The sequence below is a fragment of the Ammodytes marinus genome (assembly GCF_949987685.1).
Source record: "Ammodytes marinus genome assembly, chromosome: 14".
NCBI lineage: Eukaryota > Metazoa > Chordata > Actinopteri > Uranoscopiformes > Ammodytidae > Ammodytes > Ammodytes marinus.
This window is the reverse complement of record NC_137218.1, coordinates 12207871-12228691: the sequence shown is the minus strand read 5'-3', so window position 1 is coordinate 12228691 and position 20821 is coordinate 12207871. Positions and strand designations below refer to the sequence as shown.

General features: G+C 43.1%; 3 protein-coding genes across 4 annotated transcripts in view; all 3 read left to right on the top strand.

Annotated features, from left to right (window-relative positions):
• The window catches only part of LOC307260530 (uncharacterized protein), a 28794-nt gene extending 26229 nt beyond the window's left edge, over positions 1-2565 (top strand). For both annotated transcript variants that reach the window (XM_080040799.1, XM_080040798.1), the window contains 5 exons: positions 126-237; positions 373-472; positions 579-652; positions 1030-1144; positions 1423-2565. In XM_080040799.1, the coding sequence (XP_079896925.1) occupies positions 126-237; positions 373-472; positions 579-652; positions 1030-1144; positions 1423-1510 (489 nt within the window). In that variant the 3' untranslated portion in view covers positions 1511-2565. The remainder of the gene's footprint in view (positions 1-125; positions 238-372; positions 473-578; positions 653-1029; positions 1145-1422) is intronic.
• A 920-nt stretch (positions 2566-3485) lies between these two features.
• On the top strand, positions 3486-14650 carry LOC307260635 (CAAX prenyl protease 2-like; the record flags this gene model as incomplete). Its single annotated transcript, XM_080040911.1, has 9 exons — positions 3486-3622; positions 3798-3900; positions 5160-5243; positions 5716-5794; positions 5916-6083; positions 7901-7972; positions 8117-8179; positions 8258-8469; positions 14579-14650. 9 exons carry the CDS (start codon positions 3486-3488, stop codon positions 14648-14650), a joined length of 990 nt encoding a protein of 329 aa, XP_079897037.1.
• A 1598-nt stretch (positions 14651-16248) lies between these two features.
• LOC307260405 (uncharacterized protein) lies at positions 16249-20597 on the top strand. The gene is made up of 2 exons (XM_080040637.1): positions 16249-17316; positions 18642-20597. Exons 1-2 carry the CDS (start codon positions 16872-16874, stop codon positions 20363-20365), a joined length of 2169 nt encoding a protein of 722 aa, XP_079896763.1. The 5' UTR covers positions 16249-16871; the 3' UTR covers positions 20366-20597.
• The last annotated feature ends 224 nt before the right edge of the window (positions 20598-20821 follow it).

Here is a 20821-nt window from a genome sequence, read left to right as displayed (position 1 = left end):
GTGTGTGTGTGTGTGTGTGTGTGTGTGTGTGTGTGTGTGTGTGTGTGTGTGTGTGTGTGTGTGTGTGTGTGTGTGTGTGTGTGTGCGCGTTTGCGTGTGATTGGGTCTGTGGTCAGTGGCTGCAGGACACCAGCCAGTATGTGTTGAGTGAGCTGGCAGCGTTAGAGACGGAGCAGAAACACATTGACAGCAGGGCCGCTGTGGTGGAAAGACGGCTGAGAAGCCTCATGGAAACAGGTGAGTGTCTGTCTCTCTCTCTCACACACACACACACACACAAAATAATAGTGTATTTTGAATACTTGTTGTGGGGTTTTGCCAATATCCCATGCAGTTTAATGCAAGACAACCTGTTTTTTTCTGTGTGTGTAGGAAGCGACCGTGATGAAGAAGAGAGACTGATCCAAGAGTGGTTCAATTTGGTGAACAAGAAGAACGCCTTGATACGTAGACAAGACAACCTGGAGCTGCTGTAAGAGCTCTCACACACAAACAGCAATCGTGTGTGTGTGAATACATACAAATACAGTAGAGTACACACTTCTTTTTGTTTGCTTGATTATCTGCTGTGACCACAGGCAAGAGGAGCAGGATCTGGAGAGGAGATTTGAACTCCTGAACAGAGAACTTCGGGTCATGATGGCAATAGAAGGTTAGTAACCAAAAGCAGTGGAAGAAGTACACCGATCATTCAATGATCTGCTTAAGAAGGAATAGCATCGGCACTTCATTTAGTTTTATTTTATTATTATTGATGCTGCAGAAATACTATCTATAGAAATACCAAAAACTTATTCCTTCTATCTATACATCCATTTATCTACTTTGTAGCGTGTCAAGGTGGTGCTATTTAATCTATTTTACATACTGTTGGTCAAGACCCTTTCTACAACAATTTAAGATTAATGCTCACCAGAAATACAACAATAAAAACCAATCAAAGCACCTCATAATTTCAATAAACTGTCCATTCCTTGGCCTTCACATCTATATGAATCATTACGTAAAGTTGTGCTTTTGGTCCCGCAGACTGGCAGAAGTCGTCCACTCAGCAGCAGAGGGAGCAGCTGCTCCTCCAAGAGCTGGTGTCTCTGGTCAACCAACGGGACGAGATCATCAGAGACATCGACGCCAAGGAGAGAGGGTGAGTGTGTGTGCCGGTGTAAAGTTGTGCAGAAAAGTCACAGGGAGAATCGCTAATTCCTCAAATAATAGAGAAAGCCCTGAAAAATCAAACTCATTTTAACTGTCAAATTAAACCTTTGGGTTGAAGCTATTAATGTTATCCTGCAAAAAGATAATCATAAAAATGTCTTTGATACTGTATGTGTTATTTTTAGTCTTTATTTGCAAGCAATTCATTGAAACAAGTCGTCACACACACACACACTATATTTTAATATGTGTTTAATGTGTTTGCAGAGCAATGGAGGAGGATGAACGCCTGGAGCGCGGCTTGGAGATGAGGAGGCAAAAATACAACAACAAAGACAAATGTGTCTTACAATGAAAAGAAACATGATTGACACAAACAACTATTGAGCTTCTCCCTTCCAGAGGGTTGATTATTACTTTATCTTGTTCAAATTGGTTTGTACACAAGATTCTTTCTTAAAATAGGACTTTTTGGTCTTTTTTAAAGTGCCTTTTAATTCCCATTATGGGGAAACCTGGTGGCAAGATATGGGCTGCAAACTGTGTCTTCTTTGAAAGTTGTCATTATTTTCAGTGCGTCTTAAGGCAATAGTATTATTTTATTGTGTTCACATCCTTTTTTTATTTATTGAAATGTTGTGTCAGTGTACATCTATTGCACATATGGTGTGTTTAAGTTTTTGTTGTGTGTGTTGTTTATCCATCTTGGAGTTTGTTAAGTATTTGATCACTGGCTTTTCCCCCTATGTCACGGCAAGAGCTTGTCTAAAAATGGCCAAAATGTGCCACAATGCCAACTTTTACGGGAAATAGTTTACAGCTGCTTTGAGACATTTGTTCTGTTTCTAAAAGTAAAGACATATATAAACATGCCAATACATATTAGATTTAATAGAAAAGCACGTTATAAGTCATGAGCTGGACTCAAACCCACAATATTGAGAGCACAGGGTACGCCTTTCCAACATCAGGATGAGCCCCACTATCACATTTTGATGAACCCGGAAATCATCTACACTCATTGCAATATTTAATTGTTCTCTTTTTTTTTAGATTTAAGATGTTAAAAGTGTTCTTCTTGAGAAGTTAGTAAACTTTGTGTGCTCACAAGGGATGCTGAAAGTGGTTTGCAGCTTTAAGCATTTATTTAAAGTGCCTTAAATCACCCATGTATGGTTGTGAGGTGCATGTCTGCGTGATTCACATACAATGAACCTGTTTCCTTATTTATGTGCCCTTTGACTACTGTTTGCATGCTGTTTGAGGTGTGTTGTTAAAGTGGTTCTCTGCTTCACGTCACTACTGTACCGATCACACACTGTATGCCTGATGTTGTTATTTATTAGGTGAAGATACGATGACTGGTATTGATATTGATAAATATGTTAATAAATATGTGTTGTTTGCTCACATTTTTGTATTTATTTTATATTGTATCTTTTTAAGCGTTGCACACAACATGAACCTGTGTAATAAACAATAATGCAATGAAATATACAAAATAATGCATTGCTACAATGATCGTGCAAAAAAACAGTTTTATGAAGCTTATATAGAATATTGTGATCGACTCATTGACCAAAAACTACAGCCTAAAAAATGAATTTAAATACATGTTGAGGCTGTGGTTTTTGGTCCTGCAGTATAATGTGAAATGTGCCTGTTATTGTGCCATAATATCACCCAGTGGAAAACAATAAGAGTGGGAAAAAATGTATTTTAGAGATTGGAGTGCAGTTAAACGGTAATAAATCAAACCATGAGAAGGCATGGCTGATTTAAATTTTACAATAAAAAGGTGGCGCTACTTGGAGTATGAATAAGTATTGTATTTCCGGTCCACAGAAAAAGTTTGTTGTCTCTGTTATTCTATTGTAGACTATCCTCTCTGTTTTAACCTACGCAGACAAATGCATTCATGACACTTTCTCACCGGGTGTCTCAAAGGCAGCGGGAGATAATGTCACAAAAAAGACCACACGTTTGAATTGACACCTCTCTGAAACATTCCCAACCAAAACACTATGAGCCTACTATGCTGTTGTATCACATATGATGTAGGTTACAGAGTTCTTCTTGTGTCCCTGCATGCCTTGCACTGTACTGTAGCTTACAACATGTGTGCATGTGTGTTTAGATGGTGCACACCTGTGTATGTGTCCTCACAGTAGAGTATTAAGAGCTAATCAGCTTGTCTCTGCAGCATATAGATCTACTAATCTGACATGACAGACATTACCTGAACCAATCCAAAGCACCATGAACCGGTGTTAGCTGTAGCTCACCTCAGGAACATCCGGAAGCTCTGATAGCAGACATTAAGTTCTGACATGCAGGAACCAGAACGTGGCCCTGTAACACAGGTCGAGCAGGGCCATGCTACATGTTGGATGAGTGTCCTGAGCTGCCTCCTGCTTGCCTGTGGGTACGTTGGGAGTCTGTACGTCTGGAGAAGCAGCTTACCCAGGTAAACAAATCAGCAGTTGGCCGGTGATGGTGCTTAGACTGGACAATTAAACTCTCTCTGTGTGTGTGTGTGTGTGTGTGTGTGTGTGTGTGTGTGTGTGTGTGTGTGTGTGTGTGTGTGTGTGTGTGTGTGTGTGTGTGTGTGTGTGTGTGTGTGTGTGTGTGTGTGTTTGTAGGGACCATCCCAGTGTGATAAAGCGTCGCTGTGCCAGTGTGCTGCTGGTCTCTGCCCTGTCACCTGCAGTGGTGAAGGCATGGATTCACTGGGCTGATTTCAGAGTGAGTGACACATGAACAGACATCAACAAAAACTGAAATAAACGTAAACATTAAAGGATATATTGGGAAATAAGTTAATGTGAAAGTACATGAATAGAACAATAAGAAATTTGTCAGATGAATAAAAGAATGAAAGAAAATACATTTTCGATATGTATTTTTTAAACATCTATTTCTTCATCTAATATCTTTTTTTTAAATATATTTTTGGGGTAGCTGTGTCCAAGCAGGTATAGTGGTTGTCCACTGATCCCAGAGTTGGTGGTTTTATCCCCGCCGCCTGCAACATTTCATTTAATCATTGAGTCATTTATAATTTTTTTTATTTATGGCTAGCCTGGCATTCCCAGACCTGCCACTAGGCGCTGGCAAATTAAATTTGCTGCGCGTGTTGGTCTGGACACGCTCCGTTGAAGCTTTATCAAGAAAACCAGAAATCTGGCTATGGTTTCAATTGGTTCTATCTAATATGGGCGCGCCATAGCCCTTTATATGGTACTCTGGGGAGGACGTAACCGGATGACGACAGTGACGTGCATGCAACGTCGAAGCCGTGATAGTAAACATCAAAGATGGCTGCGGATATGTTGTGTGAGTTTGAGACTGCTTTGGCCTCGACCCGTAACGATTTGGAAGACGGCACTCAAATCTTTCATTAGCAAGTAAGTGGAATGTTCTGTTTTGCCGACCGACAATGGCAAAACGTTTAATTTAACAGTTTAACAGCTGTTCGCTAAACGAAAGGGGCTTAAGTCACCTTGTGCATCGCTCTGATTGGTTGTAGTGCTATCCAACTGCGTGCAGTGGCATTTGAAATGCACGAGTAGGAGCCGCCCCTTGAGTTGGAAATTACTATTGATCGTGGCCAGACCCTCTATCATACAAGATATCAGGGTCTGGATTTCCAGGCTAATTTATGGCAGCTTGGGTCCTCCATATTTTGACGAACGAGGTACGGTCATACTTTGACCAGTTTAGGTGGTTTATTTCCTTTTTGCAGGATTCGATAAATAGTCATTCTTGCTTTCATCTCATCCAGACTTGACCTTTGCAATGGACTTATTCTAGTATCAGCAGGTGAAACATCCAAAGACTGCTACTTTAACAAATTGCTCTCGCTGGGCTTTTAACACGTACTTAGTCAGAATAAGTCAATTAATGTCTATTTTAAGAAAAAAAGGAGCCATATAAATAAAGTTGTTACAGTTGCTTAAAGGTTCAAACGATGTCTATAATGCTACCTTCTAACTTCTGTACAGGTTGATGTGTCTGTGTGGGAGTTGATGGGAGTTCGTTTGGCAGGTCTGGTTCCTGCTACCATCCTGCCACCACTATTAACCATGGTACATCAGTGTCAATCCAGATTGAACATTGAAGAAAGGGAGATGTTTCTTAACACATCTAACATTTAACAACTGTTACCATAATAAACCTGCAAGACACTAAGTCAACCTGAGAACATCAAGTGTTATTATAATGTGAGTTATTTGGATAGAAATGGACTGAAATAAAGATGCCACAGCCAAGGAGTTTTTATGACTCTGTAGATCCTGCTTCCCTCCTAGAACATTTTATTTACGCTGCACTATGGCAGTGTTGACATTTCAAAGATGCAACTTCCATTCCCAATATGATACAGCATGACTTTACAACCTCCAATCATTTTCCATATTTCGCAGTAACATCCCATGAGCATATTTAAACCTTACTTTGAAAAGATGTACGCAGTAGTCCTGAATCCTCTTCTTTAATCTTTTGTTTCCCTTTATACTTCCACTGGATGTAATAAATAATTGTTTTTATTCCTTACGTCAGGTATTTTATCTTGGTCCCCTGGTTCATTCTGCGATGGACAACCCTGCAGGATTCACTGGGGAACTGCAGTCAGCACTAGGTGAGTTGAACTTTTGTGTCAACTAAATGTCAAAATGGGGGTTGGAAAGTTTTACAAGGGTGCAAGCCTGCATGCATTAGATGTATATGTCATCATAAAGTCTTGAACTTTATTATCCCAGATGTTCAGTCGTGGAGGTTGTGTGTAGGAGATGCAGTGTGGCTCAGGAACCAGGTGGTGGCACCAGTGACAGAGGAGCTGGTGTTCAGAGGGGGCATGCTGCCAATGCTGGTGCCCTGCATGGGACCCACTGCTGCCATTTTCACCGCTCCGCTGTTCTTCGGTGTTGGTATGGGAACCATATTTCACAGGCTGCAAACAACTCATATAAACTCACACTTTTGCCATTATCATGACAGATTAGCAAAATATGCCTAAATACAATCATATGAAAAAGTTTGGGAACCCCTCTCAGCCGGCATTATAATTGACTCTGCTTTCACAAAAAAATATATAAAAGTGGTATGTCTTTAATTTACCAGGAACAGCTAAGTACTGGGATGTTTTCCAAACAAAGATTTTTTGAAAAGCAGTATTTGGTTGTATGAAATAAAATAAAATGTGAAAAACTGGCTGTGCAAAAATATGGGAACCCTTGTGGTTTTGTTGATTTTAATGCCTGTAACAGCATGTAAAACTGATGATTTTAAACACAAAGTTGGTTGGATTATGTTGTTAAGCCTTGAACCTCATAGAATTGTCTGTTTAATCATGAGAAAATGTATTTTAGGTGCCTAAATGCAAGTTGCACTTCTCTTTGACTCTCTGCTGAAGTGAGACAGAATGGGATCATCAAAACAGCTCCCAAAAGATCTTAAAAACAAAGATTATTCATTGTCATGGTTTAGGGGAAGGCTACAAGAAGCTGTCCCAAAGGTTTCAATTGTCAATTTCTACTGTAAGGAACGTTGTCAGGGAATGGAAGGACACAGGCACAGTTGCAGTTAAACCCAGGTCTAGCAGACCAAGAAAAGTACAAGAGCGGCATATGCGGCGGATTGTGAGAATGGTTGCACACAACCCAAAGATCACCTCCAAAGACCTGCAAGAACATCTGGCTGCAGATTGTGTATCTGTACATGGTTCTACAATTCAGTGCAATTTGCACCAAAACATCTGTATGACCGGGTGATGAGAAGGAAGCCCTTTCTGCGCCCACGCCACAGATACAGTTGCATGGAGTATGCAAAAGCTCATTTAGACAACCAGCTTCATATTGGAAGAAAATGCTTTGGACTAATGAGACAAAAATTAAGTTATTTGGTCTTTATAAAAAGCAGATGTTTTGGTGCAAATTGCGCTGAATTGTTGAACGATGTACAGATACACAATCTGCAGCCAGATGTTCTTGTAGGTCTTTGGAGGTGATCTGTGGGTTGTGTGCAACCATTCTCACAATCCTCCACCTATGCCGCTCCTGTTTTTTTCTTGGTCTGCCATGCCTGGGTTTAACTGCCACTATGCCTGTGTCCTTCCATTTCCTGACAACGTTCCCTACAGTCGAAATTGACAATTGAAACCTTTGGGAAAGCTTCTTGTAGCCTTCCCCTAAATCATGACAATGAACAATCTTTGTTTTTCAGATCTTTTGGGAGCTGTTTTGATGATCCCATTCTGTCTCACTTCAGCAGAGAGTCAAAGAGAAGTGCAACTTGCATTTAGGCACCTAAAATACATTTTCTCATGATTAAACAGACAATTCTATGAGGTTCAAGGCTTAACAACATAATCCAACCAACTTTGTGTTTAAAATCATCAGTTTTACATGCTGTTACAGGCATTAAAATCAACAAAACCACAAGGGTTCCCATATTTTTGCACAGCCAGTTTTTCACATTTTATTTTATTTCATACAACCAAATACTGCTTTTCAAAAAATCTTTGTTTGGAAAACATCCCAGTACTTAACTGTTCCTGGTAAATTACAGACATACCACTTTTATATTTTTTTTGTGAAAGCAGAGTCAATTATAATGCCGGCTGAGAGGGGTTCCCAAACTTTTTCATATGACTGTACATGTTGGCAAGTGCTGCATTGCTTTGAGTGACATGGTGTTTATTTATGTTTTCACCACAATTCATGGCTACTTAACGCTGTCATTTCAGCCCATTTCCACCATGTAATAGAGCAACGGCGCCTCCACAAGGACAGCATGAGTGTCATCCTCTTAGTGTCAGGTCAGTTTGTCACAAATCTCACCTGAAATAAACAAAATTGCAATAATGCATGCTTCATGCCTAGATTGAGATTGAGATTGTACTCATCTTTGTAAGATTATGCATGGACACATTTTCTTCTTTCTTTGTGCTGTTCTGTTGCAGGGATGCAGTTCTTGTACACAACTGTGTTCGGTGCCTTTACTGCCTTCATATTCATGAGAACTGGTGAGAGATGAAGTGAATGGCACAGTGGCTTGCCAAAAGTGAACGCCTCATTAAATCTGTAATCCTTTCTCTATACAGGTCATGTTGTGGGTCCCGTTCTGTGCCATTCTTTCTGTAACAGTCAGGGCCTGCCCGACATCAGCTCTGCCATGCAACACCCACAAAGATCATCTCTACTCTTCTCATATTTGGTGGGGGCCCTGTTGTTTCTGGTGCTACTCTTTCCGCTGACAGACCCCTTCTTCTATGGTGCCATTCCTGTCTGCAGCCTGGCTCCCCCTCCATCTTCTGTATGCCATGCAGATGCAATGCAATGAAATGTAGTCCCACTCCTGAACCTCAATAGTTTTTGTTTTTTTATTTTTTTTACTATGGACCACTTTGTGTTGGATTTTTAAACGAAACAGTATTATTTTAATATGAAGTGTGTGTGTGTGTGTGTGTGTGTGTGTGTGTGTGTGTGTGTGTGTGTGTGTGTGTGTGTGTGTGTGTGTGTGTGTGTGTGTGTGTGTGTGTGTGTGTGTGTGTGTGTGTGTGTGTGTGTGTGTGTTCGCTTCAGACATTTCCTGCATGGTCGAAAAATATTTCCGACTGTATTGAAACACAGCACCAGTACAACTTTCCCTGGCGAGCGAGAGAGAGAGAGAGAGAGAGAGAGAGAGAGAGAGAGAGAGAGAGAGAGAGAGAGAGAGAGAGAGAGAGAGAGAGAGAGAGAGAGCAAAGAGAGAGCGTGCTGTGAGGGATTGTGTGTCAGAGAAAAACAGATGAACTCTGGAATCAAATGAGAAAGAAGGGAAGCTGGTGGAGAAGACAGAAGTGGAGAAAGACACATATGCACACTATGAGAGAGAGACGGACTGACAGAAATACAGATACAGACAGCCAGGGCCAACAAACACACAGAAGGAAAGGAAGTGGAGAGCTATGTAAAGTCACATTATTAGGACAAATAAGCAATATGAAAGTCCAACATGTGAGAAAAAACTGTTGCAGCCAGAAGAAACAAGTGAGATGCCAACAGACATGAAGTCCGAGAGAAGAAAGAGAGAAAAATATAGAGGAGAGCAGAAAAGGAACGATGGAAGTTTAGAATTGGGGGGAGACGTTAGTTTGTCCCAGGGGAGATTGAGAATGTGGAGTAAAGCAGAGTTGAGGGAAGAGTGGAGGGGAGATTCAGGGTCAGTGGAAACAGTGAAGGTTTAGAACTCAGGGGTGAAAGGTGCTGACGGGTGACTTAGATTTATGAGTCTGACTGATGGGCTAATTTTAAAAACATCAACCCCAACTAAGGAAGACAAGAAAAATGAACTTATTTAGGCTATATCTGTACATGCACTCAACTCAAGAAGATAGATGTGCATTATGTACTTCCTCTCAGTTCATTTCTGACACATTGCACGCATTCAATGCACCCACAAACTTTAGCTGATTTGTGACTCCACACCTGATAAAAGCTTAAGTTCATTGCTGTATTTTGATGGGTAGGAATGACCAACAATGAGATTAAAGTAATAGTTTTGACATTTGGGTAATACGCTTATTTGCTTTCTTTACAAGAGTTACATGAGACGACTGGCCAATCTCATTTCTATATGGTAAATAGAAACTAACTAAAGCCAGAAGCAGGAGGGCTAACCTTAGCTTAGCAGAAAAGACTGGAAACAGGTGGGAACAGCTAGCCTGGCTAGCTAAAACAATTCTGTCCAGTATCACATCTAAAGCTCACAGTAAATATGTTGACTCTCATGTGTTTAATCCAACCAAAATCCCATAAAGCACATAAACAACAATGTGCCGTTTTACAGGAAACAGTCGCAGGGTATTTGCTGGTATAATGTAATATACGTGTTAATTGGTCAGCCTTAAGGTGCGAACACACCAAACGCGTTGGGTGCGGTGGCCAAAGCGACCAACGCACCTGATCTGGCGCTTGGTCATTTTGTGTCAAAAAATGGTTCAACGCGCCCAACGCTACGCAGCTAGTCTCCCCCCCCCCCCGATATATTTATTCCCCTAATCAACCATGGCTGCGATCAGACCCGACCCGACACAACAGCGTTCATGTCCGCACAAAAACAACAACAACACGGCCAACAATTGTGCCAAAAGACAAATAAACAGCAACTGAACGGAACAAATAGCCTTAAAACAGCATTACAGATTCACGCCACTCGGAAATTAACACAAACAGCAAGGCAGCACCATACCAAACACATTTACAGCAGCATTGTGCACAGGGCAGTAGAAAATAAAGGCAAGTAGCCTACATTATCCTACCTGGCTGTGACGGGACCGTGGCTGGCGTAGATATAGGCATACACACCGGTGCTTCGCTGTACTCGTTGTGAAAGTTCCCCGGACTTAGCCGTTATGTTTGGGTTCATTATATGGAGGTGGTGGCCGCACACAACCGGGTGAGTTAACTAACGCTATCCGACCGGTGCTAACTTGGTTTATCGGCTAAAGCACAGCCGCACATATTCACTGAATTAACCAGGAAGCCCATTCTCCTGGCTCACTTTCCCCACGTCTTCTAACCCAACCCCGAGCAGCTTCATATCACCAGCCAGCCGCAAATACATTTCCTACTCGGTGTTTCTCAGCCTCTGTGTTGTCCTCCCACCGTGCCGATGTCCGTGACGTCGGGTCAAGCTCACCACTGATTGGCCAACGTGGCTAAACGTCACGCGATGGAGTGTTAAAAGTTAAATTTTTTGAACTTGCGCGGTGGTGCGATGGTGCGGTGACGCTTTGGTAACGCGGCTACCACGCCCAAAGCGCCGCTTTACCGCGGCCAACGCATCATCGCGCCTAAACCAATGGTTCCCTATGCAAAAATAGGATTTTTCAACACCACCACCGCACCCAACGCGTTTGGTGTGTTCGCACCTTTAGAGACTCTAGTAGGTGGATTTTGTTATTTTTGGACAAAGCCAGGCTAGTTGAATAACCCAGATGTTTCCAATCTTAATGCTAAAATAAGCTAACAGGTTGCTGTAGTTTCATCTTTACTCAGTAATAAATTCATATTTCATATCGGCAGACATCTTATAGTCATAAGGTGTTGTTTTATCTTCATGTTTTTAAAGGAATTAAGGAGGGCTTTCATCAAATCTGTATTTATTCAAGGAGACACTCCTAATTTCACACCATGCTGTATCTCTCTCTCTTTCTGCTTTGCTTTACATTTCAACTTGGTCATACTTGGGATCTTTCCACTACAACATAGACTTCAGCTGCCGGCTACTGAGGGTCTGGGGATTTGGGAGACTATGCTGCTGTGGATCAAGCTTGACAGAAGTTGTTGCAAGGAGCAACTGTATTACTTATTTACCTTCCCCATTTATTTTTCCGGTAAAATTGCACAGACATTAAATTTAACAGCTGCCTCACAGTTGGGAATGTGAAATAAAGACAGCAGAATATTAGAGGGCAAAGAGAGGACGGACAGGCTGTTATTCGACTTTGTAGCGCACATGTTGAGGGAGGATAGGAGGAAATGTTGCTGAGAGAAGCCGGGCGTGTGGTGGGGTTATCTTAATGGTCCGACCAACACATAAGATGCCTGTCTGTCTCTGTAGCTCTGATGAGCCTTTGTGTCTCGTCCTTTTGTCTTGTGGATTTGTCTTCCTGTCTTCTCACTGTTAATGCATTTACCATCACACAAACACACACATACAAACACACACAAACCAGAAAAACTGAGCGAAAATGACTCAGTCTCTGGAGTAATATAACCGTATCATGAGACACTACAAAGAAGTGTAATATGTCTGTACGCTTCTGTGTGTGTGTGTGTGTGTGTGTGTGTGTGTGTGTGTGTGTGTGTGTGTGTGTGTGTGTGTGTGTGTGTGTGTGTGTGTGTGTGTGTGTGTGTGTGTGTGTGTGTGCATGGCCCTGTCGATGGAAAAGCTGAGCCTATCATCTGGTAAAAGAATAATCTGTCAGGAATTATCCTAGTTCCTTCTCCATCTCTGTTTCTGCTTCTCAGCAGTTTGTTAACAGTTGTCTGGTGGTTTTATTGTGGACTTTCTATTTGTTGTTCATGCACGTGTGATTCTTTATGTGCATCACACTCAGATTGAAGTCCAGACGGTCATGCATTGGTGTCACCCGAGCCTTTTTTCTCTCTCTTTCTTTCTCCCTAGTTATAGGATTTTTTGGAGAGAAAGATCTCGGTCACTGCAGTTTCCATCAGTAGCCTTTATTTGTTTTAAACCTGCCATGTGACTTCTTACTGGAAATTCCTTCTATTTTTTTGCCGGTTTAAAGAATAAATGCAAAAAAAAACTTGGAAATGAGAATGAAAGATGCTAATTGGATTTTCCAGACCTTCCTTTCGCCTAGGTTGGTAGCTAGTTCACATAATTCACGCTTGGTGGATAACAGTAGTAAGCTGTGTTTGTTACTAAGCAGCTTCCAGGTGTGGACATGAGTGAAACTAAGCATGAAGGAAGAGCGACATGGCTGAAAGGCATGCTTATAAACTATTACAAGGTTAAACAAAGGTTAATAAAGGTCACTTGGCATATAGACACTACTTAGACATAGCTGCGATTCAAGGTTACCTACTAGCTTACGGCTGCCTCTAAAAGTGTCGGAAGTCTTTTAGCTGATGGTTCAAGTAACTAGACACTACAACTGGCAGGGAATTATTCCTCCTGGGTTCAACCGTTTGACAGAACCCCAGTCTGTACAGATATTTGTGGTCAAGATTTGTTGAAAGTTTGGGTGTGGATGGAGGACTTTTATGTCTGCTATGAAAGATGAAACATATGGGCCCCGGTAGAAGAAGTGGATAAAAGTATCGTCTTTTTCCTCCACTCCACAGAAATCACCAGGAATGCCTTCACTCTATTATTTAACCACAAGGCCGCCGCTAATTGCTTCAGTGTGTGTGCGTGTGTTAGTGTGTGTGTGTGTATGTGTGTGTGTGTGCGCGCGCACGCGCACATGTGTGTGTGTGTGTGTGTCATAAGACACCAGCGGTCGGGAAAAATGAACAACTGACGTGTCCAGCAGTATTTGATATGGCAAAAACACTTCAATGGTGCGAGTCTGTACTCAGCAGACCCAAGACAACAATTAAATAACAATAACAGTTTTCTTGAACTCATGGCGGCTTGGTGACCTCAAGACTAGCGACAGTCCTGATAATTTAGCTGAAAGTCAAGAAAAACTTTTCAACTATCAAAGCAGAGGCAGAGAAAAGTATGACACTTGTAAAATGACTTTCCAGGCTGCTGGTCCTGGTATAACACTGAATGCCTTCCACAGGGAAACTGCCTTACGATGTGCTATTGTGTTATCCCAATAATGAAATGGTTACTGCAACTCCCCCCTCTCTCTCTCTCTCTCTCTCTCTCTCTCTCTTTGTCTGACTGACAGCTTTTTCATTTCAGTCAGGCCATTCATAAAAACTTTTGATCAACACACCTTACAAACAAGTTATTTTTCCAGCATAACCCACTCCTCAGTCATATGTTGGTCAAATGTTCTTTCAGCGAAAGAAAAGAGCCTTAAGTGTATAATCAGTCCAGATACCAAAGGTTCAGTGGCCATGAAAGAACATAAAATCCAGAACAGCCATTCAGCTGCTTAAAAAAAATGTAATTAGAGTTGAAGAGAAATGGAGAGGTTTTGGAGCTTGAAGGTACAGTTCAGCTGCTCGGTAAAGTACTCGTTGAGAGTGTAGCAGAGCCAGTGATGATATGTGGCAATTGGCTAGGAGTCAAGGAGGTATGAAGTAAGCTGTGACCTAGGAGGTGGAGAATACAAAATCAAGGGGTCTGAATGTTCCATTAGAAGGTCTTCGATGTGGAAGATACTGTAAGTACATTAAGGTGAAAGGGTGGAAATTGGAAGAGAGTTTAGGACTATGGAAAGGAAAAGCTTTCGTCTGTTCTATCAATTACATTTCTGGTATGTGTCTCTGGGGGGGCGTGGCTGTCCGAGAGCAGGAGGAGGGGTCTACCGTGGCGGCTTGAATGATAGAATAAACAGACCGAGAGTGGGAGGTCTGGGTTAAAAAGCTGGCGCTCTGTGGGAGAGATGGCTGATTTTAGGAGCCCAAATAATGAGGCTAAAAGTAAAGAAGGGAGGAATAGCAAGGAGCTGATAAGGAAAGGGAGAGCATGAGAACACAAGAACGAGAGGAGAGGAGGGACAAGGGGGATGAAAGAATAACACAGAAGAGGGGAGAGGAGGATGGGGGTAAAGTCCAAGGAAAAGAGGAAGACAGGAGGAGGAGAAAGAGAAATAGGTGGGAACAAGACCAAAAGGCTCTTTAGGTTCTCCAGGATCCTGAGGTTTTATGTGTGCTCTTCCTCTAGTTCTGACGGCTGTTACATAACTGGAAATCACTGCTGTATAGTCTGTATATGTTCTGTGTGCCAAAAGCAACACAAAGCCACAGCCAGCAGACTCGTCCGCGTGTACACAGAGAGAACACAGGCCCCGGACACAGATTGATGCGACCGGCTAATAACTGATTCCCCCAATTCCGCTCTCTGCGCACACATGCATGACTTTTCCATCTCATCATCCTCTGTTGAGATGCTACAGCGGTTGATAAATGTTGCTCTTGTCTCTTCTTAGTTTGCATTAAACAGTCATTCCCCACAAGATCTTTCATGGGGGGAAAAGCTGCAGCGTGTGATTATGACATCATGAGCTGCCAAAAAGTGTGTTGTGGCAGGGTCACACTTTCCACAGGACAATAAAAAAACGTGATGAGAGTTTATGTGAAGGGCCATTGTTTGCCCAGGCACTTTTCCACTTATGCTGCTTACATTGTTCACCAATTCAGCGTGTTTGCATGTGGTAAACTTTATTTCAATGCCTCTCGCCCAGTCCCCTGCAGCTTGAAATCTGCAACATTCCCATCAGGACTTGAATGCCCAGAATGACAGTTAATTGACTCTGCTGGTGGCAAAGCTAAAAGGAAGAAAGAAAACAGGTCTTGTTTTCTTTGGAAAATCCAAACTCAGCCTTTGACTTCACACCAGACGTACCAGTGATGGAGTACGGATCATGTGACGCCAGTGGAGGGTACCCCAAGTCTATACTCCTGCTCCCCAGAGGTCAGGCTGATGCACATCTGGCATTTCCTGTTTCCTCTCCTCCATATGCCCCCAAGTGGTAGTCTCACACACACACACACGCACGCACGCACACACACACACACACACACACACACACACACACACACACACACACACACACACACACACACACACACACACACACACACTGAGGAACACTTACTCATGCTATTAGACATATGTGCCCATACAAAGTTATTTTGTGACAGAAAAAAGAAACAACTCTCTTTCACACATAAACACACGCACATGCACGATACCATCAACAGGTATTCCTATTCCATAGTCAAATGTTTCCATTAGGCCCTAAAAACTTCCAGCTGGTATGGAATAGAAAAGAGGGGGAAGAGTGGGGGTTGGTGGAAGGAGGAGAGAAATTAGAGTGAAGAGCTCTGGTAAAGACAGAGACGAAGAAATAATGAGATACAAGAAAAGTAAAAGAAGACACAGAAAAGCATTGAGAGACTGATAAAGAACAGGAAAAACACACAGACAAGAGAAAAAGAAGAAGAAGAAGGGGGAGATCATTTCTGCATCTCACAGCGCTGACAAACACTTTCCACTCCTGTGGATGCTGTGCAGCATGCACGACTTGCGTGCGTGCGTGTGTGAATGCGTTTGTGTCTGTGTATGCGTTTGTGTGTGTGTGTATGTGTGTGTGTGTGTATGTGTATGTGTCTGTGTCTGTGTGACTGTGTGTCTGTGTGTGTATGTGTGTGTCTGAAGCCATAGGCAAGATGGGGTGACAGAATGGTGCCGTATGGTTTTCATAACTCTCTGAGGGTTTTCGATTCCTGCTACCCCCCTGCGCCCCCACCGCCATTCCAACCAGTCAACCCCTCCAGCCTTCCCTTATACACCCACACATTTTACCAGCCCCCTTTTCCAAAAACACACAATTCTTTTTCCTCTACGTATCCCCCTTTACACCCTCCCCCCTCTCTCTCTCTCATTCTGAGGTCCAGTCAGGAAGCCAACTTTGCAGAGGCAAGAAAGCCCCAGCAGGATCAGATACAGGAGAGGGTTACTGTCACTGAACTCCATCAGATTCACATATGGACTTTTTTGGACTTAGCTGAAGGGCAGATTGCTCCATTGAACAATTTCGAACCCTGGACTTTATTTTGGACTGTACTGGAATTAACTGGACTTCCTAGGGGACTCCACTGGACTGCATTGATTCCTATTATTTTTATACAGGATCTGATGAAATCTGCTTTACTGTGGTAGCACTGCTGACAGTTTGCTGGTGAATGGAGTTAAAAAGACTGTGTATTGTAGGGATAGTTGTCTTAAGTATTGGGCTAAAGCTCTGAAATAAATAAAGGCAATCCAATGCCAATTTTGGATTTATCTGCCTAGGATTACTTTAAGTAAAATATCAATTAGACCAGAATATTTATCTAAATACACTAACAGGGAAGGACAAAAATAGTGTGTGGTTTGGCAAGTTTCAGTCTGTTGAATCGTTGAAGTGGTTGAACTTGGGCCAAGTTCTTTTTTTATTCTTTTTGTATAAAAAATTGTTACTTTCCTTTACTAGGTTAATTTATTTTGACCGATTTGAATGCTGGCTTAGTTTGAACCTCATGTCTGGGTGGAGGATGCAAAAGACCATCATCGGGAGCAGTAGCAGCTGCAGCAGCAGCAGCATGAGTCTCCTGTGTGTCCTGTGGCTGCTGATGGTCTGTCTGGCTCCTGGAATCCAAGGCCAGAGGCTGAGGGAGACGGAGGGGGAGCAGCCGGCAGCCCGGGCCGAGCTGGCAGAGAGAGATGCACTCTGCCACCAGGAGGGATGCTACAGTGTCTTCCTGCAGAAGAGAACCTTCAGGGAGGCTGGACGGAGCTGCCGGGAGCGAGGGGGGACCCTGGCTACCATGCATACCCAAGAGGCCGCGGGTGTGGTTCACGAGCTGCTGCTGGCCATGGATTCCCAGGGGACCAGGCCAAGGCTTCGTCTCTGGATCGGGCTGCACAGACCGCCACGCCAGTGTTCATCCACCAGACCGCTCAGAGGATTCGTCTGGGTCACAGGCAAATTCTCACCTTTTATGACATTTGGGGACCCCATACAGTGTTAATAATATTGACCGTCATCACCATATCCGTCATTTTAATTGGATGTTGATAACTGAGTTCAAGCTAAATTGCATTCAACTTGCTGTCCCCAGTCCACTTTTTGATATATCACTGCACTCAAAGCTATAAAAAAAATCACGTTTCTAGTAGAATTTACTGATGGACAGAAAAAAAGTATTCGAAAATGCATTGATTGAGGCAATGTCTATTAACCAACAGTAGATTTAGGTCTATTTTACTATGTAGATTGTAGGTTACTGTAATACATGTTAACCTGGGATACAACAATATACCCTTTGTTACTTTCATTAAAAATATTTTACATTCAGTATTTACAACCATTAGGCCTCCGTCAATAAAAGTGCTTGTGAATCACTTTTAGATTATGGTAATAAAGCATCAGACTTTGGTACTTGGGCCAGCCTCCAGATCTCTGAGCTGACTGGATGGTTATTGCATTAACTTCTTTTGTTTCACAGAGACGGAGCTGGCGCGACAGGGGTAGTTCAATCCCCTTTTGACCTCATAGCTACCCCTCATACTCATTATACAAGCACGGCCCACTAAAAACCAGATGTGATCTTTATCACTAAGAGTGTCTTGGTCTTTCATTAGAAAAGTAATTTTCAAGAGTTATGGGGCCAGCTTAGTTGTACTATTTAATCTGCCATGATTTAAAGTGTTGGTTCGCCCAAATTTAAAAAGAAAACACATTTTCTAACTTATCCCCAGTGGTATCTAGATCTAGCAATACATACGGTTTTGTTTAACTAGGGTTCGATACAGAGATTCCTTTCTCCACTGAATGTTCATTGAAGATTGTATGTGATGCTCACAGAACTAAAAAAGCACTTTTGAAAAATGTAACACCTGTGTGTCTTTCAAGAAATAGGGCCTGGTTGCACTGCAGCATCAGTTGTTTATATGGCAACTCCTGCACTGTTGTAGGTTCATTCTAACTACTATCCAGCTATTTCAGGGCGGTAAAACTTACCTTGTATTCCATGCAGAAAAAATATTTGCAAATTAAATTCATTCTTTTCCAAGTCCATATGTGTATAATTTTAAAAAATATACGACTTTGGCTACCCCTAGTGGTAGTACAAAAAAGGGACACTGCGGAAAAATACATTGTACACAAAGCAGTATGATAATATTAAGGATTAACACTTTTGCTGTGTCACTTCGATCTGAAAAAGTGAATTAAATGCTATAAGAGAAATTGCAGAGTGGGGGAAAGAAAGATTAAATTTAATTTTTTTCTCCTTATTTTCCAACAGGAGACCAGGATGGCCAGTTCACCAACTGGCTCCGTGAAGACACTCCTGGGACTTGTGCGGCCCCTCGCTGTGTGGCCATGACCGTCCAAACCTCTGAGAGCGGGCGTACGAGCAGCGACAATTTCCGGTGGGTCGACGGCTCCTGTGCACTGCCGTTGGACGGATACGTTTGCCAGTACAACTACAAAGGAATGTGTCCACCGCTGGAGGACGAGGGTAGCGGTCCAGCTCTTTACACCACACCTTTCCACCTAGTCAGCACCCTGCTGACTCATGTGCCCTTTGGGTCTGTAGCTACTCTATCCTGCCCTGTAGACAGCTCCAGCCCTGATGGGGAGCAGACGGTGCTGTGCATGGAGAGAGATGACCAGTCGGTGGGCTGGTCCAGGGATGCACCCCTATGTTCCTCAGCCACATCTCCGCAGAACCAGGACTGGTGCAGCGGGGACCACGGGTGCGAGCAGTTCTGTCAGAACACGGACACAGACTACTACTGTTACTGCTCGGAGGGATTTACGATAGATGAGGACGGGTACAATTGCAAGCCAGACCCCCTTAGCCAAACTGACCCCCCTGAATTATCTTCAGACTCCGCTGGTCCCACTGACCAGCCCCACACCATCAAAGAGATCTGTGTGAAGATGGGATGTGAGTATGACTGTGTGGAGACATCTCGTGGCACCCGCTGCACATGTCCCCCAGGCTACCAGATGGGTCCAGATGGCCGCAAATGTTCCGATGTAGACGAATGTCGACAGCAGCCGTGCCCTCAACTCTGCATCAACATCCCGGGCACCTTCCACTGCACCTGCAACCCCGGGTACCAGCAGGATGACGAGGGTGAGTGTGTGGACGTGGACGAGTGCCTAGATGAGGGCAGCTGTGAGGACATTTGTGAAAACACGGTGGGGTCTTTCACGTGCTTGTGTAACCCCGGGTACGAGTCGGGCAGTGGAGGACAGTGCGTAGATGTAGACGAGTGTGTAGGGGAGTCACCCTGCCAGCAGCAGTGTCTCAACTACATGGGAGGGTACCAGTGTTACTGTGACAATGGCTATGACCTGCAGACAGATGGACTTACCTGCCAGCCATCGCCTGACGACGAAGAATATTCCACCCTAACCCCTGACCCCAGTGACTTTGCTCACATACCTGGCTTTGACCCTAACCATGATATGCCCTGGTCCTCTGCATTCACCCCAGACCCCAACTTTGAAGCTGACACTAACTTTGATGTTGACTGGATGACGGAAACCCCTGAGGGACTCTCCCCTGACATGGCTCATGGTTCAGATAATCACCTTAACCAATGGGATGCCCTGTCACCAAACCAACATCAGACAGCCCCAACCCCGACACAAAAAGACAGCACAGGCAACGAAATTAATAATGAGGCTGAAGCTAAGGCAGGAGGTAGAGAAGGTAGTGGTGGGGTAGGAGGTGGTGCTTCTTACGGCTCTGGAAATAGGGAAGGTTCTAAGATGGATAGTACAGAAGATAGCTCAGCGGAGGTAGGGACTGATGAAGGTAAGAAGAATGACAAGAGCTGGCTACTGGTTGCCCTGCTGGTGCCTCTGTGTGTGTTTCTCGTAGTGATGCTGGCTCTGGGGATCGTCTACTGCACCAGCTGTGCCGTGGACAAGAGCCTGAGCTTCTCGGACTGCTATCGCTGGATACTCCCAACAACGCCTCCCGACAGGAGGGAAGGCAAAACCCAAGCATGAACCTTACAAATAAACACAGGTGCATGCACACACAGCTGTGTTGAATGCCAAAGATGTTTGTTTACATTTCTATTGTGGTGAAGGACTGGTCACTGAAACTACCATTTGGATTTAGTACAGCTGACAGCTCTCCCATTCATCAAGGAAAACATAATACTTTCTGTTGCACTCTTCTTTGTAAATAATTCAATTTCTCATCATGTTTTTAGAATTCAATAAAACCAAAAACTTGTCAAAATGTTGTGTGGTTTCTAAGCCCAATACGGTTTTACCAGAAATCTACCAAGTAGATTAACACATTAAAGTGTGTGGAAAAAAAATGTTGTAGCCTAATGTTTTTGTAATGGTCCGATGTGTGTTAAAAAAAATTTAAACAATTTGGTGATTTTCTGTATCCAACTTTTCACCTCACATCAAAAAAATAAAGGGGGAGGGAACAGCTGCAGCCGTGGAAAA

Excerpts from the sequence above, each read along its gene's own strand:
- LOC307260405 (XM_080040637.1), top strand. The coding sequence starts at position 16,872 with ATGTCTGGGTGGAGGATGCAAAAGACCATCATCGGGAGCAGTAGCAGC. Across the intron at positions 17,317-18,641 it reads AGGATTCGTCTGGGTCACAG|GAGACCAGGATGGCCAGTTC; the intron begins GCAAATTCTCAC and ends ATTTTCCAACAG.